This window comes from Poecilia formosa, unplaced genomic scaffold (assembly GCF_000485575.1).
Source record: "Poecilia formosa unplaced genomic scaffold, Poecilia_formosa-5.1.2 Scaffold291, whole genome shotgun sequence".
In the NCBI taxonomy this organism is placed as follows: Eukaryota; Metazoa; Chordata; class Actinopteri; order Cyprinodontiformes; family Poeciliidae; genus Poecilia; species Poecilia formosa.
The window spans coordinates 252,509-277,845 of record NW_006800230.1 but is presented as its reverse complement, the minus strand read 5'-3'; the positions used below and the strand labels follow the sequence as shown (position 1 = coordinate 277,845).

General features: G+C 37.7%; 2 protein-coding genes across 4 annotated transcripts; both read left to right on the top strand.

The window, feature by feature from the left end:
- The first annotated feature begins 167 nt into the window (after window positions 1-167).
- On the top strand, window positions 168-25,337 carry scarb1 (scavenger receptor class B, member 1). Of its 3 annotated transcripts, XM_007571944.2 has the most exons (13): window positions 170-557; window positions 2,393-2,553; window positions 4,181-4,322; window positions 4,416-4,619; window positions 5,382-5,477; window positions 6,028-6,143; window positions 6,228-6,394; window positions 7,113-7,231; window positions 15,280-15,353; window positions 15,494-15,545; window positions 16,633-16,779; window positions 20,057-20,126; window positions 24,415-24,514. In XM_007571944.2, exons 1-13 carry the CDS (start codon window positions 438-440, stop codon window positions 24,426-24,428), a joined length of 1,482 nt encoding a protein of 493 aa, XP_007572006.1. In that variant the 5' UTR covers window positions 170-437; the 3' UTR covers window positions 24,429-24,514. The 3 variants fall into 3 exon arrangements, with proteins under 3 accessions (XP_007572007.1, XP_007572006.1, XP_007572005.1); XM_007571943.2 differs by lacking the exon at window positions 20,057-20,126 and having other exon boundaries at window positions 172-557; window positions 24,415-25,337; XM_007571945.2 differs by lacking the exons at window positions 15,280-15,353; window positions 15,494-15,545; window positions 20,057-20,126 and having other exon boundaries at window positions 168-557; window positions 24,415-25,337.
- On the top strand, window positions 20,849-24,369 carry LOC103151763 (trichohyalin-like). The gene has a single exon (XM_016681747.1). The coding sequence runs from the start codon at window positions 22,523-22,525 to the stop codon at window positions 24,047-24,049; it is 1,527 nt and encodes a 508-aa protein (XP_016537233.1). The 5' UTR covers window positions 20,849-22,522; the 3' UTR covers window positions 24,050-24,369.

Below are 25,337 nucleotides of genomic sequence, written 5' to 3'. Positions count from 1 at the left end.
ACAATATTATTGTTTATTTTTGCCAATAATTACTGGCAAAAATATATCTTCCAGAAAATTTTGCTATTGTGACAGATCTCGCAAAGCCTATTTAAGCAAACACCCACAGCTCTATTTGGAAGCGTAGCTAGCAGGAACTACGCTTCCCAGAATCCTCGGCTGCTGAAGTAGAGGTGTCACCATTAGACTATAAACACTGGGACGTGGTCTCAGATGGGAGTCGTTAATCAAAAAGGTGAATGAGCGAGCCGGTGAAACATCAGGGGGTTTTTTTTATACCAGAAACGAAGCTGTTCGTCTCATGTTGAGACACCGTAAGGTCGTTTACAGGCAGCTAACTTCGTGTCGTGGCACAGCTAAACAGCTTGCAGACAAAGAAAGCTACTTTTGTGCCGTAAACACTACCAGTGGTGCCCTGTCAAGCTGTCAGTGTCAGGATGGCTGTTAATAAATCCAAAGTCTCAGCCGGATTCATAGTAGTAGGTGTCCTGACTGCGTTTTTCGGTATCGTTCTCGTTTTTGTGGGGCCAGTAATCATCGATGACCAAGTAGTAAAGGTAAGAAGCGTCTTACATTGATGTTTAGCATATTTACAGCCGGTATTTCTGTTTGCTGATGGACTTGAAGTCAAAGTTTGAGTTTCAAAGGACTTCAGAAGAGCGCGCGCGCAACCTCTACATGATAACATGCGCACACAGGACTTTTATCAGCTTAGATAAAGAAATAAAGTAAAGCAGAAATATGAAGCTGTGTTCAGGGTGAAAACTATGGAGTTTTTTATTTTATTTTTTATTTTGCTTGTTTAACGCTAATAACTTTTTAATGTGAGCTTTAATTAAGCTATTGAATGGTTAATAACACTGACTGTGTGTAAGTAAAAAAAACCAAGACAAAAAAAAAAACGATTTCGTAAGGGGATAAAATGTGATCTGTTTTAGATCATCAGGCCATCTGTCAAGATCTCCTTGTTACAAAACTGAGCTTTGTGAGGCCACATGAGGCAGCTTTAGATTGAGTTTATTCACAAAGTTCACTTTCAAGACAGCTTCAGAAAATTTCAATTAAAACTATCTTAAATACAGTAGTATATTTTTGTTAAATTTGTACAAATGTAAATGCTTTAAATTATGGTCTGGCCATGTTTCTAGTTAAAACATAGTCGAAGGTGAAGCCATATTTGAAATTTGTCTACAAGCAAAAACACTTTGTTGCAAAACTGTTGTAACAAAAAGGTATGTAGCAACAAAAAGGAGTGAGTGGCACTGTAAGTGAAAAAAAAAAGATTTTTCTAAAGATGACTGGCCAATATTGGACATTTTCCACCATCATTTATTAATTTAAAAAATAAATGGATTTGGAAATATACATTTTTTGTAACTTATTTCTAATATCAAAACATAATTGGAACACATACCAACTGGACAATAAAAAAAATTATGATTATACATGAGTATATTGTCAGGGTATTTATTCACAATGCTTGTCAGCCAAAGCATGCATAGTTTATTGGACAAAATGCCTAGAGTTTTGGACATTAGAATACAAGGAAACTTTGTCACGTTTTATGGAGAACGTTTATTTTAAAATAAATAAACACTTTAAGTCAGATAAGGATTAGAAATACCGTAATTTACATTAGATGCTAAGTACATGCAAAAATAATTACTAATTTGGAGCGGTCTGAGGAGGAAGAAGTTTCACGTTCTTAACATTTGAAACACAGACAAAAGAGGGAAAACATGAAGATTTAAGCTGCAAAATTGCTTTCATAGTTAAAATCCGAAGCAAGTACAGTCAGTTTAAAACAAAAACAAACAAAAAAATCAGGTTAACTTAAGTAACTAAACTTGGGTACATGTATGTCTACATGTTGTTGAGTATCTTATTACTGTACATTTAATCTGTTAAAGTTATTCAGAAGAAAACGTGTTGCAGTTCAGCCTTCAACCCACAGGCAGAATTAGAGGAAGTTGTTTTGAATCCACCAGAAAATGAGGAAATCACAAGATTATCCCTATGTATTTGTCAAATGTATCTTGATTGTTTTTTCCCCTCTAAGGTTTGTGCATTTACACATTTAATGAGTAGATTTTCCCTCCTGGCAGTTACCAATCAGAGCCAATCATGGGAACAATGCCCTTTTCATCTTAGGTCAACTGATTGAATGTTGTAGACATTTTAAGAGAGACACTATAAATACATAGTTAACTATATTTTGGTTTTATTTGCTGTAATAATAATAATAATCAAAACTTACATTAAAGAAACAGTTTGTGTGTTTTTTTGTGATTAATCAAAAAAGTAAAATTTTTAATGATTTGCAGCAATTGTGTTAAAATACATTTTCTATCCATAATGACACCTTCTCCCTCTCTCTCTTTTGTCATGTCAGAACACCATCATTGATCCAAAGAATGACCTCTCCTACACCATGTGGAAGGACCTCCCTGTGCCCTTCTTCATGTCCGTCTACTTTTTTCATGTCCTCAACCCTGAGGAGATCCTGAAGGGAGAAAAGCCTATGGTGGAGCAGAGAGGACCGTATGTGTACAGGTACAGAACTGCTGCACCTCCAGGCCTGCAGCTTTGCCCCCCATTAGTTCTACATGTTGCATGCATGGAATTCAACTTGCTTTTTAATGCAGGACCGAGCATGAGAACTGCTGTTCCTTGGGAGTACACTGCAAAAACACAAAATCTTACCAAGTATTTTTGGTCTAGTCCACTTGAAATAAGACAAAACTAGTTTACAAGTAACTTTTCAGCAAGATGTAAGAGCTTGGCAATAATTCCTTAATATTGATAAAAAAGTACTATTTCCAGTGGCATATTATTTTACTTATAACAACATATTTTTCCTGTTATAAATTAAAGTAATCTGCCAGTGGAATCAGTTTTCATCAAAATTAAATAATAACTGACTTGCTTAAAAGTTACTTGTATATCAATTTCATTTTAGGTGTATTGATATTTGCATCAGAAACTAGACCAAAATACTTGGTAAGATTTTGGGTTTTTGCAGTGTATGTTTTTATCTTTTTTATGTTTTTATGTTTTTTATGTTCCCTTCTGAAGCTGCTGTCCCGCGACCCGATCCCGGATAAGCGGCAGAAAATGGATGGATGGATGTTTTTTTGTTTTTTTTTTCCAAAATCTCTTTCTCTTTCTTACCGTTTATTCAATGTCACATGCTGTTTTTATTTTGTTTTTTAATTATGTAATGCATCTTGAAATGCATATGCAAATGCATATTTCAGCAGCATATTGCTACTGAAATATGCTATGCAAATAAAATTTGATTGATTGATTGATAAACACTTTAATTGAAATAATCCACTGAGATTTATGTTAGATTTCTTTGGGCTTTGTGGAGAGAGAATTTTTGCATTTGATTATGTTTGGATACTTTCAGACATTTTGAGTTTGAAAAAAAAAATTAACACTTCTTTGAAACGAAAGTAGCTTGTGTGTCCTAGATTTTTGCTGACTTCCTGAGTGAGTGACTTCCTGTCATGCATTGATGGGATGATATTTGACAGCGATACATGTTTTTTTTTTTATTAATTTCCAAGTGATTTTATCTAAAACTGATCACAAAAAGCTGTGAAGTCATTTAAAAAGGAAGCAGTTACATTCACACATCTCCAGGTTGATTTGGTTGACCAAATAAAATGAAGAATTTAGGAAAACAGCTTTTTTGTATTTACTCAGATAATCATTGTTTGAAGATGTCAATTTAATTTTTTATGTGGGTTTTTAATTAACCATTGAAAACAGGGATTGGGAACACAACTCAATCAGAATACATTGATTAGGCACTCTGTAGTTAAAGTAAATAGTCATCAAACTCCTGATTGGTTTACTCAAGACCTTGAAACGTCTGGCTGCTTTTAAATAACAAAACCTGTCCTTTGGTGGCTGTTTGATTGGCTCATTGTCAGAAATCATGTGTAAGTCTTGAAATTCTGCTCAAGATAATACTCATTGCAATTACTTTAAACCATTACAGGAAAACTGTTTATCAACCACCATGGGTGACCATGCTAACTAGCCTTATCAGCCATGACAGGTTCTGGGGACATGGACATGACTGACAGCACTAAAACCCCCTTACAGAGGAGCTCAGTTTTTTCACAGATTTGCCAGTTAGATCTCTTCCTGTGTTGTTCTTACGTTCCAGAAAGCAGTGTAGGAAGGAAAACATCACGTTTCACCCCAACAGCACCGTGTCCTACAGAGAGTACCGCAGATACTTCTTTGAGCCCTCCATGTCCGTTGGGAACGAGTCTGACGTCATCACCATTCCCAACATGTTGGTGCTGGTATGAGAGCGTGCTCCAAAGTCTTTTCATATTTCCCTTAATATTTCCCCCACATTCAGAGCTTTGTGTTTTGACTCCAACCCTTGCTTGCAGGGTGCAGCGGTGATGCTGGAGGACCTGCCCTATGCCTTACGGCTGTTGATCAGCGCCACCTTCATGATGTTCAAGGAAGGTCCCTTCCTGACCAAGACAGTGGAAGAGCTGATGTGGGGCTATGACAGCAAACTGGTCGAGTTCCTCAACAAGTACCTCCCTGGCATGCTGCCATCCACAGGAAAGTTTGGCCTCTTTGCAGAGGTGAGTATTTGTTTTCTTTTCCTTTCATTTTTCTACACATTCTGTTGTGCTGCAGAGAACTTTATCTCTGTTTAAACAGGCAGAAACTTTAAAGATCTATTTTTCCCTAAAACACTACTACCACACTCTTTCTGACTTGTACATACTGTATTTTATAAAGTGCATTGTTCTTCTTGGCAATTGGTGGCTTTCTCTTTGAATCCCAGCCATGTTGTCGTTGCTTCAGGGTTTCTTTTTCTTCTTGTTTTTGCTCTTATATAATCAGGACACTAGAAGACTTGAGCCTTGCGTTACCCCATCAGGAGGTTGGACTGTCCAACACACTTTGGCTTCTGCAAAGTGTGTTTGCAAAAGTGTGTGCAAACACACAACTTTTCATGCGATAATTGACTCAAATGGAATTGTTCATCCCTGGTGCACTGAAAAATGATGCTATCACACATTACTCAGTGTTTGTAGCAGATTTGTAACAAGGAAGACTTAATCTCACCCCTACAACCTGGCCTTTTGGTAAAAGGATAATGGCTTCACAGCAGATGTGGTACTGAAGCAAAATAAATAAATAAATAAATAAATCAAAGGGAAATGTATAAAGTAATAAAGTGGCTTTTATTTTAAATGCTAAAGTTTAGGACTCTTTTTTCCCCCACTAATGCTACTAACATTTTGACTGTAAGTTTTTCAATGATTACATCTCGATTCTCTTTGCACCGCTTGTTTTCTAGTTCTGACTTTGTTTTTATTATTATTATTTTTTATCAGTTTAATAACTCCAATACTGGTCTATTCACCATCCACACCGGGAGAGATAACATCAAAAACGTCCACAAAGTCGACTCCTGGAATGGCCTCACTGAGGTAAAGACAAAAATAATACCACTTTCACATCGGCTCTGTTAAGTCTGGTTTAATCAAACTACAGGTTATTTGTCTCAAAAGTCCAGTTGAAGTGAACTCTGGTGCAGTTTGAATGCTTTTGTGAACTAGACCAGCGCAGGGCATTCTGGGTAAATACAACCAGACCTTGTGTAGCGCTAGCTGGAGAAATGGCTCATGGTCTTTTGCTGAAAACAAAATAGAAATCCTCCAACTGCTAAAATATGACGCTGCTCCATTTTTGTTCACATTTTGGGAAGAAAAAAGTTGCACCCAGTGTCAAATTTGGAGGTTTTTGTTCCGTTTCCTTCAGTGTTCTTGTTGCAGCGCCACCACAGGCGAAGGGGGGAACAGGTTTTTCAAACAGTTTGGTTTGTTTGACACAGTGCAGTGTGAAAAAGAATCGCAGCAGCTGAAAATGTAACAAATGTTTCAGCTTTAGACCCTGATCTAGCACTCTAAGTCACCCTTTTAACTTTTTTTAATGACTGGATGCTTTTCCTACCTGATTGGATCCCCTTTGCCTTAACAGCTGAGCTACTGGAGGACACCTCAGTGTAACATGATCAATGGAACAGCCGGGCAGCTGTGGCCTCCTTTTATGACAAAAGAGACCACTCTACCTTTCTACAGTCCAGATGCCTGCAGGTAGGAATATTTCCCCACATCCTCCGTGAAACTTCTTCTTATTTCCTGTATAATTTCCTGTATTTAATTTCACTGTTATTTTAGGTCTTTGGAGCTCGTGTATCAGCGATCAGGCGTGATGAACGGCATCCCACTGTATCGATTCGTCGCTCCCAAGACCATGTTTGCGAATGGGACGGATTATCCTCCAAATGAAGGCTTCTGCCCCTGCAGGCAGTCTGGGCTGCTCAACGTCAGTAGCTGCCGCTACAGTAAGTACAGGCAGATCATACCATTACAAAGGTCACTGATTTACCTTTAACATTCCTGATCTCTGTGCCTTCTCAGCTTCATTTTTTTTTCTTTGTAAGCAGTAGTAAGCCTAATTTTATTTTGTTGTTGTTTTTTTTTAATTACAGCAGCATAGTGAAGGCTAGTGATTAATAACTTTATACCTCCAGGCTGATTTACATGGGGGCGGGGGGGAAGTAATTCTTACTTAATGCCTCATGTTGAAGGGTTTTGTATCCATTTCTATGTTTTTGTTATTTGTTTCTTGTGTAAATGTTTTCTTTTGTTGATGTTGTTTTACTTCTTTGAATAGAACTGTGTGTACGGTGTTCCGTCCTGTGAATTGTATAGTTAAGTGTTTTGTTTTTTGTGCTCACTTGTCTTAGGACAAAGGGTGAAATGTAGCTATTGTGCTAATTCCTGCATATTTACGCTGCCATACATTGAGGTAATGTTGACTAATGCACACTGTCCTAATCGAATAAACTGAATTAAATTAAACTTCCCCTTTGAGTTCTAAGTAGATTCCTCCTTTTGACATTAAAACATTTTTTGAGCTGAAATTCTTATTTGCTCTCACATTTGGTTTGGGTTTCTGCACATTGCTCTTGCAGAAGAAGCATATTTGCTGCAGATTTACGTTGTTGTGGCATTGTGGTTTAGAGAAATAACTGCACCATTGTTTTTGTCCATTTTTAGACTCTCCGGTCTTCATCTCTCATCCTCACTTCTTTAATGCTGATCCTGTGCTGCTGGACTACGTGCTGGGTCTTCACCCCACCGAGGAGGAGCACGGCCTTTTCATTGACATTCACCCTGTGAGTGCCCACTTACACCCACACTTAAAAGCCGCCACTTTTAAGAAACCCATCAAGACTGTACCAAAACGGTTAAAATTGCAGAAGAAGAGAGGCTGGGGGATCCTTTTTTATTATTATTATTATTATTATTATTATGTGGTGTTAAGGAAGAATAATCTCTAAATTAATTAACTTTGGAAAAAGTTTGGCTCTCTCTTCCTCTGGATCCGAGGTCCTCTCGGCGGGCCACGTGTGGCCACAAGGAAAACAACAATGCGCGTTGACGTCACAGAATTACAGAGTTTAATCCAATGTAAGACAATGTATAAACTTACACCAGAAACTGCAGAACAACGGAGACATACATTCATTAACCTGACATAAATGGAAAGAAGAAGAAAAGCAAAGACGTTCAAAGACATCTTTTGAGAGTTGCAAGAGCAAATCTGATTTGTTACTTCTGTGTACAAAGTTTTATCTTCTTTTCTTTAATTTATTCAAATAAGGCGTATCTTTGCTCCTCCAACCAGGAGCTATCTCTGACCCTCTCTCAAGCCAGAAACCCCTGCCATGTTTACGGCCTTTCACAGATGAGTGTGAAAAGCTAGAACTTCCACTGTATTGTTTTCCCACAGACAAAAGGCAGTTCAAACGATCCTAGCAAACCATCTGCTGTAATTACAAGTAAAATAAAGGTCAATAGGCCAGAATACATTACTAATTTCAAAACCACAATTAGGCCATTTGAATCAAGACATGTTAAGTTTTAAAACTAGCTTATTTTAAATTTATTTTCTCAACAGTGGTTCTAAGCATTTTAAGATATTTGAGCAGGAAATGAATTGTGGTGGGAAAATTATTTTAAGTTAACATCTGCTGATCATGTTATATTAAATGCTGGTGAATGCTCACCAAAAGAACCTGTTTGGGCTACACGCACATGGTTGGAAGTTGTTTTCCTACATCTGCATAACCAGACCGTTTCCTGAGTTTTGAATCCCTTATCCTGGGTATTAAACTCATGTGTTGACTCTGCTTGGTAGAGCTTTTCATTCAGAACTTCTCCAGCATTGATTGTCTTCTCCATTATTGTGCACAAGCTCTCTGGATTGTGCACAATAAACATATAAACCTGACTGAGTGATTTTATCTAACAGTGCTTGTAAATCATTTTTTTCCACAATATAAATACATCCTCAGAAGGATTTGAGTCAAAACTTTTCAGATGTGCCTGCATTTCTACTTGGCTACTGAGGAGTACAGAGCATCAAAGGACTCACAAATACCTCATCACAGATGGCTCCACTTCTCCTTGGAGCTTGAATAAAATGAACAATGAAACATTTGGAGAACATGCTTTTTTATGACGACATCAAAAATGTTTGGAAAAACAAATATTTTTCTATATTTAAAAGTGATAGTACTGTATGTCGGGTCATAGCTGAAAAACAATTTGAAACCCAAACCTATACCAGAAGAGGAGTGAAAGGTGTCATTAAACTGGTATCAGGTTCTGAGTCTATTGGTACCATGCCAGGGATCAATAAATCAATAAAAATATGACTCAGGGTGCATTCACACTCTAGAACTCTTGTTTGTTTGCCTAGAAAGTACAGTTTGTTTGTGAAGGTGTGAACATGTAATAAAACTCAAAAAAGCAAACTCTAGTCTGTCTACAAACCTCAGTCTGGGTTTGGTTGAAGTGAACTCTGGTGCAGTTTGAATACATATAGGAAAGCAAAGAGGACCAGAGACTGCTTTAAAAGCAGCAAGTGGACTACAGCCCATGGGCATTCTGGGTAAATAAAACCAAGACAAATGTGTGAGTCCAGCCCTGGCAGGGGAAATGAGGAAAAAAAGATAAATCCTACAGCTGCTAAAATCTATCACCATTTTATTTTTGTTTGCATTTCATGAATAAGGAAGTTGTTCTCAGTATCTTCTTCAGGTCTCAGTTTTTGTGTCGTTTCCTTCAGTGGTTCTTGGTGCAGTGCACCACAGGAGAGGGTGGGAACAGGCTTTTTAAAGGGTTTTTACGGTGGCCGACAGGTGCAAATGTGCAGCAACAGAGAAAACATGCAAACAAACAAAAAAGATTAAATGAAATGCAGCAAACATAAAAATAGACGCAAACAAAAAGCAAATAAAATGCAGCAAACAAAATGAGACGCAAACAAAAAAGAATACAACCACAAATGAAATGCAGCAAACAAAGAGAGACGCAAACAAATGAAAAGCAGCGGTAAGGCACCGCTTTAATCAGTCAAACCCATTTGCTCAGGAATAAATTAAATACTTTAGTGAACCAAAAAATTGTACAGCTACTACCTGGCTTAATATCTGTGTTTCACCTCCACTCATAGGGGAAAACTAGCGGGAGTTTTTAAAACGATTTGGCAGGAGACATGGGTTCTCTCTCGGTGTACTGAATCTGGAGCTCCAGGCCAGCTGACAGCTGGAGAGGGGAGTTGGCTCTTAATGAAGCGGGAGCAGATCTCCGAAAACGTCTGAGCCATATTGTAATTAAGTGATTTATTGATGAACTGAGCAGATATTTGAGATCTATTCATCAACATTCTCACCTAAAAACATTGTACAAAAATCATTTTGTGTAATTTTAAGTGAAATACAGCAAAAATAATTTTGCCGCCATTGCTGCGTTTAAAGGATGCAGACCCTAAATTTGGACACAGCTGTTTTTTGTTCGACTCCCTCTAGTGGTCTGGAGCATTTCCGTTTTCAGCACTTTTTGTTTGCATCTTTTCTTTTGTTTGCTCCATTTCATTTATGGTTGTATTCTGTTTTGTTTGCGTCTCTTTTTTGTTTGCTGCATTTTATTTGCTTTTTGTTTGCGTCTATTTTTATGTTTGCTGCATTTCATTTGTGCACGTGTCTTTTTTGTTTGTTTGCATGTTTTCTCTGTTGCTGCGCATTTGCACCTGTCGGCCACCATAGGTTTTGTTTGTTTGACACAGTGCAGTGTGGGAGAGAACCGCACTAGCTGAAAATATAACAAATGTAGCAACTTTGGTTCCCAATCAAACCCAGTCTACCATCAGGTGTGAAAACACCCTTATTTTCTTCAGTAACTCATGATTTGCAACTCATGATCGCTTCACCCTGGAACAATTAGAACTGATTTTACCCAATCGCTAACTTTTGGCTGTGACGTATGAATGTGCCAGCTCAATCGTGAACTCTATGAAGCTTATTGGGTCCCACCTCCACTGTTCTTAACAGAGCCAGCTGGAAAATTAGACTTTCTCCTTGGGGAGAAACTTTGCCAATAATAAAATGTCTTATACCTTCCTTTTCCTCCAACTTTAATTGCAATATTCGGAAATGTGACCAACAGAGATTGAACGACATTGTTCACTTTTTCCCCTGCCATTGCTAAAACTACTGGCAGACTGCAATTCTAAAACAGTGCAGAAAATCAGTGTTTTGTTCACAATTTCTCCTTTTGTTTGATGATTGGCTGATCTGGCTTAATGGGACAAATCCGTGACTGAGCACCAAAGGGACAGGAGAATCGAGTGGAATTGCGTAAGAAAGGCTACCGGAATATGAACTCAAACTGCTGATCAAACATTCAAACCTCTGATGTCCTTGACGTCTGCTGCTGGCATCTTGAACAAAGATAGTCTGATTGCAATCATGAGCTAATCGTGTCAGGGTGAATTGTAGGCCTGTTTTGCTGCTGAAGACGAGTAAAATCTTTAGATGATGGATAAGGAATTTGTTTCCCTTTTAAAGTTTTCATCCTATTGTTAAGATTTTATTGTACCATTCTGAGGACTTTAGAAGTTAGCATCATCTCTAACTTCCAAGCCTTATTAGGTTTGACACAGACACACATTGACATAGATAGACTAAATAGAACAGTAGCAGCTTGTGGCCTAGTGCTTATAGTGTGAGCTAATTTGCAGCACTTGTTCCTAAATGTGCTTTATATACAGTATATCTAAGAATTATAAGAAAGTTGATGATCAGAATGTGTCTTGTGTTGTAGCCAGTCAACAATGAGAGCAGTTTGGTGATGAGCAGCCAAACCAAACATCACCAAACTAACTTTAAACTTTAGTTCGTTTGAAGTTTAAATTAACTTTAGACCTAAATTAACTCGAGGTTTAAAGTTAATTAGTTTTTTTTTTTCATGGACGTGTCATAGGAAAATGATTCTGATTACATGAAACTTTACTGCTGATAAACCTGCAAGTCACGTTATTGGTAGTCACACTGCTGTCTCACCTGACGCTTGATGCAAGGATTGATAGGGCAGAACACAGCTATTGCTCTTACTCAACCTTACCCGTGTAAACCTCATATACCTTATCTTTTGACAGTGACATGGAAAGTGATAAGGTAATTGGAAATTGGGCTATTTGCTTCTAATTGCAGTTATTTGTGAGGTTGTAAAGAACTCTGTGATTCCAATAAAAAGATAATCATCCGTCTTTGATAAGAAAGCAGCTTATGTACAAAGATGAAAGCTTGGAAGATGGAGTCAGTGTTTATTTAAAACTTCCTCTTCTACTTTGACCTGGAGTTATGAATGAAATACTCTGGGTAACCTTTGCTTCTCCTTGCAAATATTTCTAAAATAACACCACAAAACACTAGCTGCTTTTCCATTACAAAAAACCCCAATTTTACAATTGCTGTGTTTCCATTAAATAAGAAATGAAATTAAAAGCGCATGTGAATAATTTTGAGTATGCGATAAGTCATTAAAAATCATGGCATGTAAACAGTTACATGAGTTCATAATTCAGCCATGCTTCTAGCACTTATTATCAGCCATTGGAGCAATTGGGGTCTTAATCAGTCGTTGGAGCTACAAGCCGCTTATACTTGGGAGTGCCTATGTATGTTGCGTTTTGGGGATATTGTAGGATATGGGTTAGGAATAATCTTGTTGGAATAACACAACTTTTTTTAACTGTGCGATGCTGTGAGAGCTCTGTTGGAGGCAGCTGCACATTGTCTGAAAAAACCAAAAACTAACCATCATTCTCCTACTTCCTCCTACTTCTCCTTTGTTGTTTTTGCCAGTAGTAACTTTGGGCTGTTTATCATGTGACTTACATGAAGCAAAAACATGTTTCCAATGCAGTTTTGCAAAATACATCTATTTTGATGTGGCTGAGAAACCACCTCATCTCACCACAAAAACCTTTTATTGAAAAACTTTTTCAAAATTGCAGTGTTTCCCTTAAGCAAATCTATTTTCATGATTTCAATTTGTGCATGTTTATGGTTAGTGGAAACGCAGATAGTGATTTTGACAGCAAAAGCAATCGTGAAACCCTGGTGACTTACAGAATAAACAGTTTCATGAAGATCAAAGAACACACCAGAGATTTAAAGCAAGGTTAGGTTCTAAAGTAATATCCAATATTTTCAACATTTCACAGAGCTCTGTTCAATCCACTTGGAAAGAGCACGGTACAATTATAAACCTACAAAGACATGGCAGATGGGAAAAACTGGGTCATATTTATTTTCCCCACATCTTGGCTTAGAGTTGTTGAATTATGTTATTCACAGTGGGAGATCATCTGCTGGACAAGCATTCACAGAGGAAGAAGTGTAGTTGGATGTACTCGCATGCTGTGTAAACGGTTGTGTTTTAGTTGCTGCATGTTGGATGATTTTGGCTTCCTCACTTGTTTTGGTGTTGTGTATTCCTATTATTAATAGTTGGAAAGCTTGTGCTCAGATCAACAAGATTTGTTCGATATTTTCCCTCCTAATTTACTAAATTCCTAGAAAATTCAACATTGGCTTCATTTACATGAGAGAAATGGACACTGGAAGTTTCTCTAAGGGTTTAGTTATGAAATTATTCCACTCAGATGACAGTAGACAGTGTCATTCTGTTTTAACCCATCTGGAGGCAGGTCCCATATGCAAAGAATATAAATCAGATTTTGTCTGTCATCTTCTTAAACAAACACATTTGTACTACAATGGAAAGTACTCACCTTTAATAATAGATTACGGAATGTTTCAGGAAGTTGTATAATCAGTGCCAAAGTGCATGAAAGCTCTTATAGCAGGACATCCATGTGCACTTTGTCAGGTGTGCTGCTTGTCACTGGCTCCCAGTGGTATTCCTATTGTTTACCCCTAATCGTCCTCCCCTCATTCCCACATCTGACCTGATTTATATTGTTTTTTTTTATCAGAACCACATGTCTGAGGACTGAGCCCTGTATTTTGCTGATGTCAGTTGTCTGGTTCTGAGCCTGAAGTTTGGCCTGAGGTGTCACAATTTGTTCTGCCAGAAAAATGTCCAGATCATAACTGTGTCTTATTTTACTTATTTGTCTTCCAAGTGTCACAAGTCATAAAAATCTTGTTTCTTGGGGTTTTTGGAAGGTGTACCAATGCAGTTTCCAACAGTCCCATTTTCTGTCGTGAGTCAGCAGAATGTTTTTAGTACATTTTTTTTTATTTTTTTAGCAAATGTTAGATAAGCCTTTGTGTTCCTTTCATTCAGTAGGGTTTGGGAGCTTAGAGTTTGCTCAGAGGCCTTTTTTTTGATGAACACAAACCTCCATTGAGTCAAGTGAGACCTGCAGTGCTTCTGATGTTGTTCTCATTTCTTTTGTGACCTTTTGGATGAGCCGTCACTTCTCTCTTGGAGTAATTCTAACAAGATGGCTGCTCCATTGGCGATAATTGATCTAACTGGAGTTTCAAAACCTTAGAAATGATTTTCTAACTTTTCAAGACTAATGGACAATGACTTTGTGATATACTATTTGTTATCAAGTCAAGAAAAGCTTACAATATAGATTCTACGTAGCTGTGTTTCCATTACAAATGTACCCCAAACTTTATCAACATTCTGCTAATGCCGACAAAACACAATTTTGCAATTGTGGTGATCAGACAACAAATGCAATTAAAATCACATGTGAGAAAGTTTGCTCATGTGATGTTATTTAAAAAAAACATGCCGTGCTAGCATCCACCAACTGCTTATTGTCTTCTTCTTTGTAGGTTGCATCAGTGGCGACATCCGCTTGTTGATCATGTGACTCGTGTGATGCACAAAATGTTTTTCCATTGCAGTTTTCCAAAACAAACCAATTTTGGTTTGGCTAAATAGCCACCAGCAATTATATGGTCAGTGGAAATGCTGCTAGTGGTGTCAGGCGGTGGAACTAACACTAGCCTGCTACATGATCCGTTGAAGGGTGTAGTGGTGGCTCAAAGATTGACTAAGAGGCTCAACATGGACTGGATGAATAACCAACCTTGTTGGTCATAAGTCTGAAGCTTCGCCTTTATTCACACCAAATAAAAAAATTATCAGGAAGAAAATGTTTTCAACTGAAGGCATGATATTAAAAAGTGCTTCTCCAGTCTCTCTTCCCCTCAATCCACACAGAAGAAACCAGAGACATGACATTGGTCAGTCTGTGAGTTGGTGTTAAGCTAGCTTGAATAGATATAGCACATTACTTCCAGTGTCCTTCAAAATAAAGATGAGTTTTTTAATAAAGATGAAACCCATGGTACTTATGAAAAGAAATAATGATCAGAAATGAATACAACTTTTCAGGCAGGTTATACAGACAAGCCACATTCCCCCCACAACTTTGGCAGCTTGCTACGTCACTGAAGCTAAGCCATGTGAAGCCTGAGCTGTTGCTCTTTGGCTTTTCTTTTCTGTGTGAGTATTGGAGGAGTCTTGTCAACGTTTACAACAGTCATCAAATGTTTTCCACTGGTGAATAGTCTTTCTCTACTCTAAATAATGAACTCCAGATATCTGCTAATGGTTTCCCAGTTTGATAGACAGCAATAGTTGCTTCGCTGAGGTCGTTGCTGACGTCTTTCCCCCTTCACAGCATGTTCACATGCTTGAAAGCAGCTCTCCGTGTAAAATGATTTACGTTTCCCATCCCAGTTTTGCAATAAGGATTTCCTCCTTTCCTTTAGCATGTATAATGTTTGCATAATTACTGATAACGAAAAATCCACATGAATTTTATCCCCCCTGTGTGACTTCTGTTTTGTGTGTGTGTGTGTGTGTGTGTCTGTGTGTACAGCTCACAGGTGTCCCTCTGAATGTGTCCATACGCCTACAGCTTAACCTCTACATGAAGAGAATATCAGGAATTATGTAAGACTTATGAATGATCACATTGTCCATTTTATCACCTATTGTTTATTTTACTGTCTTGTTATCATTGTAAACACTCCCTAGTTTAACCCTGCTTTCTTTGTAGTGGTGTTTGAAGTTTTATGTTCTTGACCTTGTAGAGAAACTGGAAAGATTTCTGAGGTGGTGATGCCCATGCTGTGGTTTGAGGAGGTAAGCTGCTGATGTTGTGCATCTGGAGAGGCTGATGCCTGCAGATCCAGTCAATAAATTAGAATGTTATAAAAAGCACATTTATTTTACATTTACTTTAGGAACTTTATCACATTTTGTAGATTATTTGCATATAGATGGATGTTTGAAAGTAGAGGGGGCGACATGGACTTAGAATGTTATCATGACATTTTGTAGTGCTATTGGAATAACAATAAAAACTATATTATGACAAAAGGGTATTTATTAGTTATTTTTCAGGTAACTGTATGTCAGTTGAATACATGTCACAGCATTCATAGCCCCACAGACACAAATGTTGTTGAGAAACTTTCCCATTTCAAATATGTTTCTTCAGGATGCCAAAAAAAGTCTGACTTGTATCACTAAATTGCACACAGTAAGTGCATTTATCCATATTTTTGAATTTAGTCATATTTATTGATACTCTTGTGGAAAACAAAAGTAGAGAAAATTGTAAAACTAACATTTCCAATTATACTTCCAGTTTTATTTTTTTTAATTTTTTTTTTTATAACCAGCACCTGAAATTGATCAATGATAACAATAAATCAAAATTTGTAATCCCAGGAGAGCCAGCTGCACATTGTCCAAAATAACAAAAACAAATCATCCTCCTCCTACTACTTTCTGGTGTTTTCTTTGTAGTTTTCACCAGTATCAACATCCACCTGTGATCCAAAATACATTTTTCCATTACAGTTTTGTGAAATACATGTATTTTGATATGGCTGAAAAGCCACCTCCTCCCAGTGCAAAAGTGTTTTATTGAAAAATTTGTTTTTTCGAAATTGGTGTGTTTCCATTAAGCAAATTTATTTTTCTATAATTTGCACAATTCTGTCCAACAGAAACGGAGCAAAGCTTTGACTTTTCAGAAATTGTAAATCTCTTTTTGGTTATTTTGAGCTGGTAAATGGAAGTTCCAGGATGCAGAGTGTTTATTTCGTTAGTGTTTCTTTTTTTCTTTCTTAAATATGGGTAAAATAACCAGAAATATTTTTTTTCTGAGCCAAGTCGAGAGTAAAACAGTTTTTGCATCCTTTTCGCCTTTTCGCCTCTGCAGAATGGATACATTGATGGACCGATCCTCACTACGTTCCACACTAACCTGGTTATTCTCCCTGCTGTCATGGAGTACATGCAGTACATCTTCATAGCCCTCGGCCTGCTCACCACCATAGTGGCCGCCCTGGTGTATTACAAAGTCAGGGTAAGAATCCCCCATAGCCAGCTGCTGCCATTGATACTCTGCCTGTGGCTCGCTGCATGTTTTTCAACTAGTGGATGGAGGAAAGGAGCAGGAGAGACTACACTGAGGCTCAATGGAATAATTAGGCTTTTCATAAATGCACAATATGCTGAGGATGGACAGTATAAGTCTTCAGCAACTTAGTGTATCTGTCGATTTTAGCCAGATGAAGAACAGGCAGATTTATGGGAATTATTTTCCACAAAGGAAAATATTTCCATCACAGCTGTTACTGAAGATGTGCAGTCGCTCCTGCTCCTTCCAGGATCATGCTTTGTTTGTCTACAAGTTGAACTATGAACCCTGCTTTGACTAACCTGACAAGGAGAGTAAAAAGTCCAAATCTCTCCCGGGTTGCTGGCTGTTAAACCCCCCCACCCCAGCTGCTCCTGATTACTCTTCCTGCCTCTTTATCTCATCATCGTTAGCTCGTAAATGAGAGCATATCAGTTATGGCTAAATTAGTGGGTGACATTACGCAGTAGTGTTAATCAGAAAGGCCAAAGTCATCCGTGTTTTACACACAGCTGCTCTCTGATTGGACTGCTGATAGCCGGACAGGAAACGCATGAGAGCAGATTTGGTTCTGCTTCTGCTTTGTTATTGTGTTCTTTACTGAACATGTTTGTAGTTGTTTTAGTAATTTATAGCGCAGACTAATGACATCATCACTGATGAATTACTGAACGGTCAAAAACGGACAAAACGAGCTAATGGAGTCCATCAGTAAAGTGTCCATCTTATCTCTGTCATTCCTTTGTGTTATGAAACAAGTCATGTGTAGTGTTGTAAAATAACATGAAAAAGCTTTGGAGGTTAATAAGTAAAAGTTCCAATTTAGTTGGTGTAATGTTAACAGATTACCTTCCTCTGCAATTTTTGTGGTATGTATCGTATTTGTGGCAGACAGCCAGCAGCATGGAAAATAAAACTAAATCTAATATTTTACTGAAATCTCACACTGAACTGTAAAAGATTTGAATATGTTTGACAAAGGTTCTTCATTTGCTTACAGAAGTCTAGTAATAGAGCTGCGACTTCTCTATTCTTTGAGAATTCTTGGGTTTGTACAGCCGCCTCATACAAATCATCCAAATTGAGAAACATTGACTTTTGAACTTTAATGATCAAATTGATATGAAACATATTTTTTAAATTCTCTTTCCAAATCATTGCACCAGTTTTTGATTGTCAGTTAATCTGGGGCTTTAAATGGATAAAGACAACATCGTAAAATAGAAAAAAAGGCCCCATGGCAGCTTTTCGATAACTTGGAAGTCCCCATAATTAGGCTTGGTATATTATAAATGTATATTTGTTTCACTGTGAAGCAATAAACTTTCAGAGCCCCTCTTATTCACAATATGAACAGTATATATAGGACATAAGGACTGGGGTTTGAACCTCCCCTCCAGTAGGAACGGACAGTTATCAGGTTCAGCAGGGTGAGGATTCCACCAAGTGGTGCCAAAAGGTTTTCTTTAGTTTCTGTTTCAGTATTGTACAAGGAATAATATGGCCAGTCCTTACTTCTGTGAAATACAATAGTCATTAGTTTATTAAACCTTTCATACTTCCTGTAGTGAGAAATAGACCAGAGAGGCATCTGGGTAGAAATGACAGCAAAACATAATGTGGCAAATGAAAAAGGAATTTAATTATATGTTTATTTTAATCTTTTAAGTAAGTAGCTATTTCTGATATCAGTTTTCTAAAATCTGCAGAATGTGACAATTGAATAATTGATAGATTAATTGTTAATCTATCATTTAACAATTAATTGTTATTTGCAGCCCTAGTTGCAAATAACTAGGGCTGCTTCACTGCCCAATTATTCACATTTGTGAATAATTGGACATTCACAAATGTCCAATTATTAATTGTTTAATAATTGGACAGCAAAAGGTGCCTAATCCAAAAAATAGTGAACAGAAAATATGTGTGCTGCAGATGCATCCTTTGCTACAAATGATCAAGCATTCACTAACGGACTGCAGTACATTTTAGGCAATAAAATGTTATCTTTTGTTTAAAAGAGAAATTGACTTTTTTACAGTAATTTGAAGCCAGCGAAGCTAAAACTGTGGCACTTGTGAGGTTTTGGATAGAACAAAAGATTTTTTCATGTTAAATGAAAAATGTATACATTTATTGTACAGGTTTGGCATACTTGCTGCTCTGAAAGTATTGTTTTTTTTCAGCAAATGACACATTTTTTGAGCCTGTACACTCCAGTTAACAGTTAATTGATTATTAAATTAGTTGACAATTATTGCAATAATCCATTCATCACGATTAAGCCGATTAATCTTTTAAGCCCAAGTAGATTTGGCAAGTTGGCTCAATAAAAATTTATCAACTCTTTGTATTTCTAACCTGGTAGTTTGGAAAGAAAAGTAATGAAGCCACAATTGCTGCCTAATTGTGATTAAGTCCGGCTGGCTTTACCTGCAATTTTATTGCTCTGCTGTTTTGGGAAGCACAATTCTGCTGAGGCCTTAAAAAAAAAAGAACACCCCCATGCATTATTTAGTCATGGCTTTAATGCATCAAGAGATTTCCTTTGTTACAGATGGCAAAAAAATAATTTCCTTTTTCCATATCCCAAGCAGTCCCACAGTACAAGTATAGGAATACTTGTAAATAAAATCTTTGAGTGCTGTGGAGTTTGATTGTTTTAGAAGACACTAGAGAAATTACAGGATGTACTCTAAAACAGGAAGAACCGAAAATAAGAGTAAGAATGCAAAGTGGGGAAGTCACCTCAGGAAGGGGCTGCAAGTCACCTCAGGAAGGGGCTGCAGCACCGAGGGGATCCATGGTGCCTGTGAAAAATCTCATAAATGATCCTCCAATAGAATTTGTGCATCATATCTTCTATAATTATTTTAAATCACTGCAACAATTTCAGAGAAATGTGTCCTCTTTCAGTGTGTCTGAAATTTTTATGTAGCAAAATGTCTCAGTTGATTCCTTAACATACAGAGTTGCATCATAATTCATATATAGACTGTTCCAAACGACCACTCTGCCTGAAGTCCTTCTGACTTCCGACTAATCATGCCTGAGATATAACCAATTGCCTGCCCTCAATTCACTGCATGACACACTCAATCACCCACAGAAAATAATCCATGCATGAACAATCCCTGAAATCTCTATGTGAATTACAACACTATTTCTTTTTTTTGATATTTTCTAATTGGCCTGTTTGTAAGGCAATTTGATCATCTTTTAGGCAACCAGTAGTGGGCGGGGTAAAGACTCACATGGCTTTGAAGCACAGGACAAAAGTATGAGGTATTCAGGTAGGTTCACATTCAAAGGCATACACGTAGCAAACGGTACATTGGGAGTGATTACTAATGTCCAACACCTGCAGAGGAAAGGAACACCGTGTCTGCTTTTGTTTTTCACGAAAACCCAATTGTGTTTTGTGTCACTGTTGCTGTCTGTTTTCTTGCATGATGGTAGTTCTTCCACAGGGGGCAACACTGGATCTGACCTAATCATTCGCAAGCAAACTAGGTTAGCGCTTGGCTAAAAAAAAACCTAGTTAGGTTTTTAGCCAAACCAAGTTAGGTTTGAAACAATCTTAGCATGACCACAGAGGTAAACATCCACAGTCTTCCTTATCTCCGTTCTCAGCAGTAACAGCCATTCAGTGCCAAGGAACATAAACATCGCTCCTGGATTGTCTGCTTTGTCAGCAGGAAAACAACAGCAGTAGAACTGTAGTCTAAATTAGCAGTACAGCTGTCGCACTGTTAAAAATTTCCCTTGCGTTTCAGTGATGTACAAAGAGTAGATGGCAGCGCAGTATCAGCGTTTTACACATCTGATACTTCAGTTTGATCCCCTGTTGAATCTTGTTGTGTCACATCTGTGTAAATTAAGCAACCCCTGCTCAAATAAAACAACAGAGAATGATAATAACATCACTGAGTCTCAGTCTGCTCTGATGAAAATTCATCCCAACCATATGCCAAATGATTTACATGCTCCCAACTGATAGCGGTCCAANATGACATATCAATTTGACCATCTTATCTGTACATAGAGAAATTATAACTTATTATTTTGATATAATAAGTTAACTGACAGAATTTTGAGAGCTGAACTAAGGATTTTTCAAGCAAACAAATGCTATTTTTGCTGTTTCTACAAATTGTTTTGAGAAATGTGTTTACTGTTTTGTAAATGCCAACAATGACTTGAGAAAAGCACCAAAAGTGACTGAGAAAAACTAACATAGCATAAATTGTCTTAAAACTATTTGTTTGCCTGTATGAAAAGTGTTCACATTTACAGCTTTGTTTCTGCTAGCTTGCAGGAACTGTAACTTACATAAATGGTTGAATATCTATTTCATAAATTGCCAAAAACAGTTTATTTGTAACTTTTACAGTCAGTTTGTGTATTGAAAGATGGACGTAAGATTGTTTAACATGTTATAAGGGTTCTCTCTGTTTGGGGACATACATTTGAAAAAAGAAGAGGTGCTCTTGCCAAACAATGAAGGTTTACATTTCATTATTAAAATGCAACGTATTTGTGGATTGAAATCCAGACAACACAGAACAAACGGCTCCAGGCACCTTCAAAACATCCATAGAAATACTTACGTTTACCTTTATTTCATGTCCTGATTTGTTCAATGTTTTTCCACTTTATTTGGTGGTTATAATTCAGTTTCATTTGTAAAGGGCCACCTACTGGCACGGCCTGGTATTTTCTAACTGAACTCATGGCAAACATGTTTTCATGAGGAAATGACTCCTCATGAACATGGAATTATAAAAAGATATAAAGCTCAAATCTAAACAATTGATGTTGATATACACACCAAATAAGGGCTGTTCACTTTATCAACCCTTTGTTTTGTTTTTTTGGTGACGGGGGGGTAAAGTTTTTATCAGCCTCCAGTACCTGCAGAAACCTGGACAGCCTCCTAAACTGTTATTTTATAAAATCACCTCTGATACTCCCAGTCATTTCAGCAGCAGTGGATCAGAGCCTCAGTTCACTCTGACAATCAGTGGAGTTCAGGCTGATGATGATTATTACTGTATGGGAGTGTATTTAGTAAATGATGACAACGTGATTACACAGTGATTTATAGTCGTACAAAAACCTCCTTCAGTCGGACTGAAGGCTGCAGGTGGTTCAGTGAAAACATCACTGAAGTTACCAATAAAACCATCAAATACCTAAAGTTCAAATCACCAACTATAGATTATTTTATAAACACAGATGTTGGAATTAGTTTTATAAATATGGATTCTCAATAAGTTTTCTGGTGTTTTCCCTCACCAACACTAAAAGCCTTATTTTTTTTCCTAAAGGCTTTTTCATGTGCAGGTTTCTAAAACGTTTTATAAACTTTAAAGAAATGAAGATGAGACGACGTTTGATCAAGAACATGAACGTTGAAACACAACCATAAATACAAAGGGACTATTTTGAATGTAAATAAGAATAAAGAGTAAGACATGTGGTGGTGGAATGATGTCACACCACCAGCAAAGGAAGATTCTGTGATGTCACTGGCGATGCAGTCTGTGATGTCATCAACTTCAGAATTGTATGCAACACAATTCTGCATATTTTTCATTGCTTGCAATATCACTGATTAGTTCAGACGTGTGCAAAGCTCTTTTGGATCAACCTTTCACAAAGTTTACTGTCAACGATTTCAGAGAAAATGTCTGATTATGCACAAAGACGCCACAGTGGAGAGATGGGGCCCCATCACTCCACAGCAATGGGATTCCAGGAAAACCCAGAAGGCCTGTTCGCTGCTGCACACGACGCCTTACTGGAGGAAATCCACAGATTGAGCTCCCTTCTGGAAGAGGAGATCGCCAGCAGGGTTGAAGACAAGAAGAAAATGGTTCACCTGGAGGCCGAGCTGGAAGAGACCAAACGAGAACTAGAAAGGGAGAAAGCGAAGGGAAATCAGCTAATGAATAAATATGAAATGGATACAATGGTCTTACAACAACAGGTAGAAACATACCAACAAAAAATGAGAGAGAAGAAAGAGACGTGTTGCCAGGATAGAAAACACTGTGAATTACAACAAGAGGTTGAAAAGCTTCAACAACAGATCAGTCAAGACAGAAACGTTTATCTTAAAAAATCAGGGGAGAACAAGGTGATTATTGATGATACAAACAAAGAAATTAAATTTCTGCAACGTGAGAAAAGACGTTGGCAACACAAATTTGACCAAATGAAGCACTCATTCCATGAATTTATAGCAAAATATGAAAGCGACACCACTAGTTTAAGTCGAGATGCTGAACTATATAGGGAGCAGGTGAAACAAGAAAAAGACGCCAGATTAGAGAGAGAGAAGGAAATTCAGCATCTCATAAACAACCTTAGAGCTGAGAAGGAAGAGGGCTACAAGAAAATGGCAGGAGAAATTATAATTCTAAAAAAGAGGGAGAAGTACATCCTTAACGAATTAGATCAGGTACACTGTTTTTATGATGAGCTTAATAGTAGATATGAAATAGATATCATAGAATTACAGCAGCAGGCCGAAATCTATCAACAGAAGGCAAAGCAGGGGGAAACTGCGCTTTTAAAGAGAGAAAAAGAGCAAAAACTTATGGAGGAAAAACAGCAGTCTGCTCTGGAGGAAATCAAAAAACTCCAGCAGCAAATGTTTCAAGAAAGGAAAGCTTATCAGGAGAAATCAGAGAAAGATAAGGTGATTCAGGATAAACTGATAGCAACAAATACCGTTCTCCAAGAAAGTAAAATAAAAGAAATCAAATTCCTGCAGGAGAGGGAAAGTCGAGCCCAGTCCGAGTCGGAGAAAATTAAAGTTTTGTACCAGGAGTTAAGTCATCGATATGAAACAGACGTGACTGCGCTAAAAGATGAGGCTAAAAGATACCAGATGGAATTAAGCTGCGTAAAAGAGCAACTAGAAAAAACAAAAGATACTCTGAGAGATCATGAGAAACAGATCAAAGTTTTCCAGGAGGAGGAGGAAATTTCGAGTAAAGAGGTTGGAGACCCTTTACCGGGTTGTTCAACAGACCCAGAACCCAAAGATGAGACGGAGACCCCAGATAAAACCGTCCCAGAAGATTTAGGAAACGCAGTAAGCAAAACTATAGAGGACGGCAAAAAGAATAAAACAAAGACTTCCATTTGGAAAAAAATACGCAATACGCTAGGGTTCAAAAAGTCTAAAAAAGACACAAAGGGGTGAAGAAAATCATAGTGAAAATCATAGACATAGTGAAGGAGTTCGGATAAAAAAAGCGAAAAATCAAACGCATGGAGGTTGTTGATGGGCGCCCTGCGACCCTCCGTCAAGAGGAAATTTAAAATGTTTCCTCCCCCCCTCACCCCCACTGACAAACTGGAAAAAACATGGGCAGCACGGTGGCGCAGCGGTTAGCGCTGCGCCTTCACAGAGGCGGTCTGTGTGGAGTTTGCATGTTCTCCCCGTGTCTGCGTGGGTTTTCTCCGGGTGCTCCGGTTTCCCCCACATCTCCCAAAACATGTCGGTCAGGTCAGTTGGTCACTGTAAATTGTCCCAAAAGNTAATTTATCTTTGTGTTCATCTCACAGAGAAAGACATGTGAAGGAGACGCCTTACCGAGGGAAAACACCAGCACTTCAAGTCATGAACGAACCCCTCTGCTTCAAGACGAGCAACACTGACATGCTCCCAAAAATAAATAAAAATACCTATATTATGTTCTGAGACACTGATTCAGCTGCTCAGAATATGGAACAAGATACAAAATGGAATATTATACTGGAAGGTTTATAAAACACTCAGCCAAAGATGGTCACTGACTTTTTAAAGTTTGTTAAAACAATCAACTGCTTTTTTAATATGCAGATTTTTTTTCCCACTGTGGTCGTCTCAGCTAAGCTATTTTATATGTCTTATCATTTCATCATCAGCGACAGCAGTGGAAAGAAACTGCAGTAATTCTAGTTGGGTTTTAGAAAAATGCTTTAGCTCTGACTACAAGGGAGCCAATTAAATTTTTTTAGCCAGATGTTTTGTATTTTAACCACAAATGTGCCTTCATCATGGGAATTTGAGTCCAGTTGATCTCCTGCGTTGCTTTCTGTTTGCACTGAGGAGTCTGGAGATTAAACTGAGCTCGTTTTTAACCCTTACCACGGTTTTGCACATACAGCTGTGACAATCATCGAGTCGAGCAGAGGAGACGTTCTCCTTGTTATGTACTACTGTCTTCTGTTAGAGTTTAAATGTTTATGTTCGGGATGGTGCAGATAACGCTGTTTGATGTCCAGCACACGTTTATTGTGTAAAAAAAAAAATAAAAAGAGGATAAGAGTAACATGCACATAGAAATACACTGATGTTTGACATCAGTTCAGACTGAAGTTCTCAGAGATCTTCAGTCTCTCTGGCTTCTCATTTTCAGTAGACGTTAACATGCACTGTTTTCATTTGTGGAAGGAATAAATGTTCATAAAATGATCTGAATAAAGATTTTAGAGAATTTGTTCTG

Excerpts from the sequence above, each read along its gene's own strand:
- scarb1 (XM_007571943.2), top strand. The coding sequence starts at position 438 with ATGGCTGTTAATAAATCCAAAGTCTCAGCCGGATTCATAGTAGTAGGT. Across the intron at positions 4,620-5,381 it reads AGTTTGGCCTCTTTGCAGAG|TTTAATAACTCCAATACTGG; the intron begins GTGAGTATTTGT and ends ATTTTTTATCAG. Across the intron at positions 15,546-16,632 it reads CCATGCTGTGGTTTGAGGAG|AATGGATACATTGATGGACC; the intron begins GTAAGCTGCTGA and ends TCGCCTCTGCAG.
- LOC103151763 (XM_016681747.1), top strand. The coding sequence starts at position 22,523 with ATGTCTGATTATGCACAAAGACGCCACAGTGGAGAGATGGGGCCCCAT.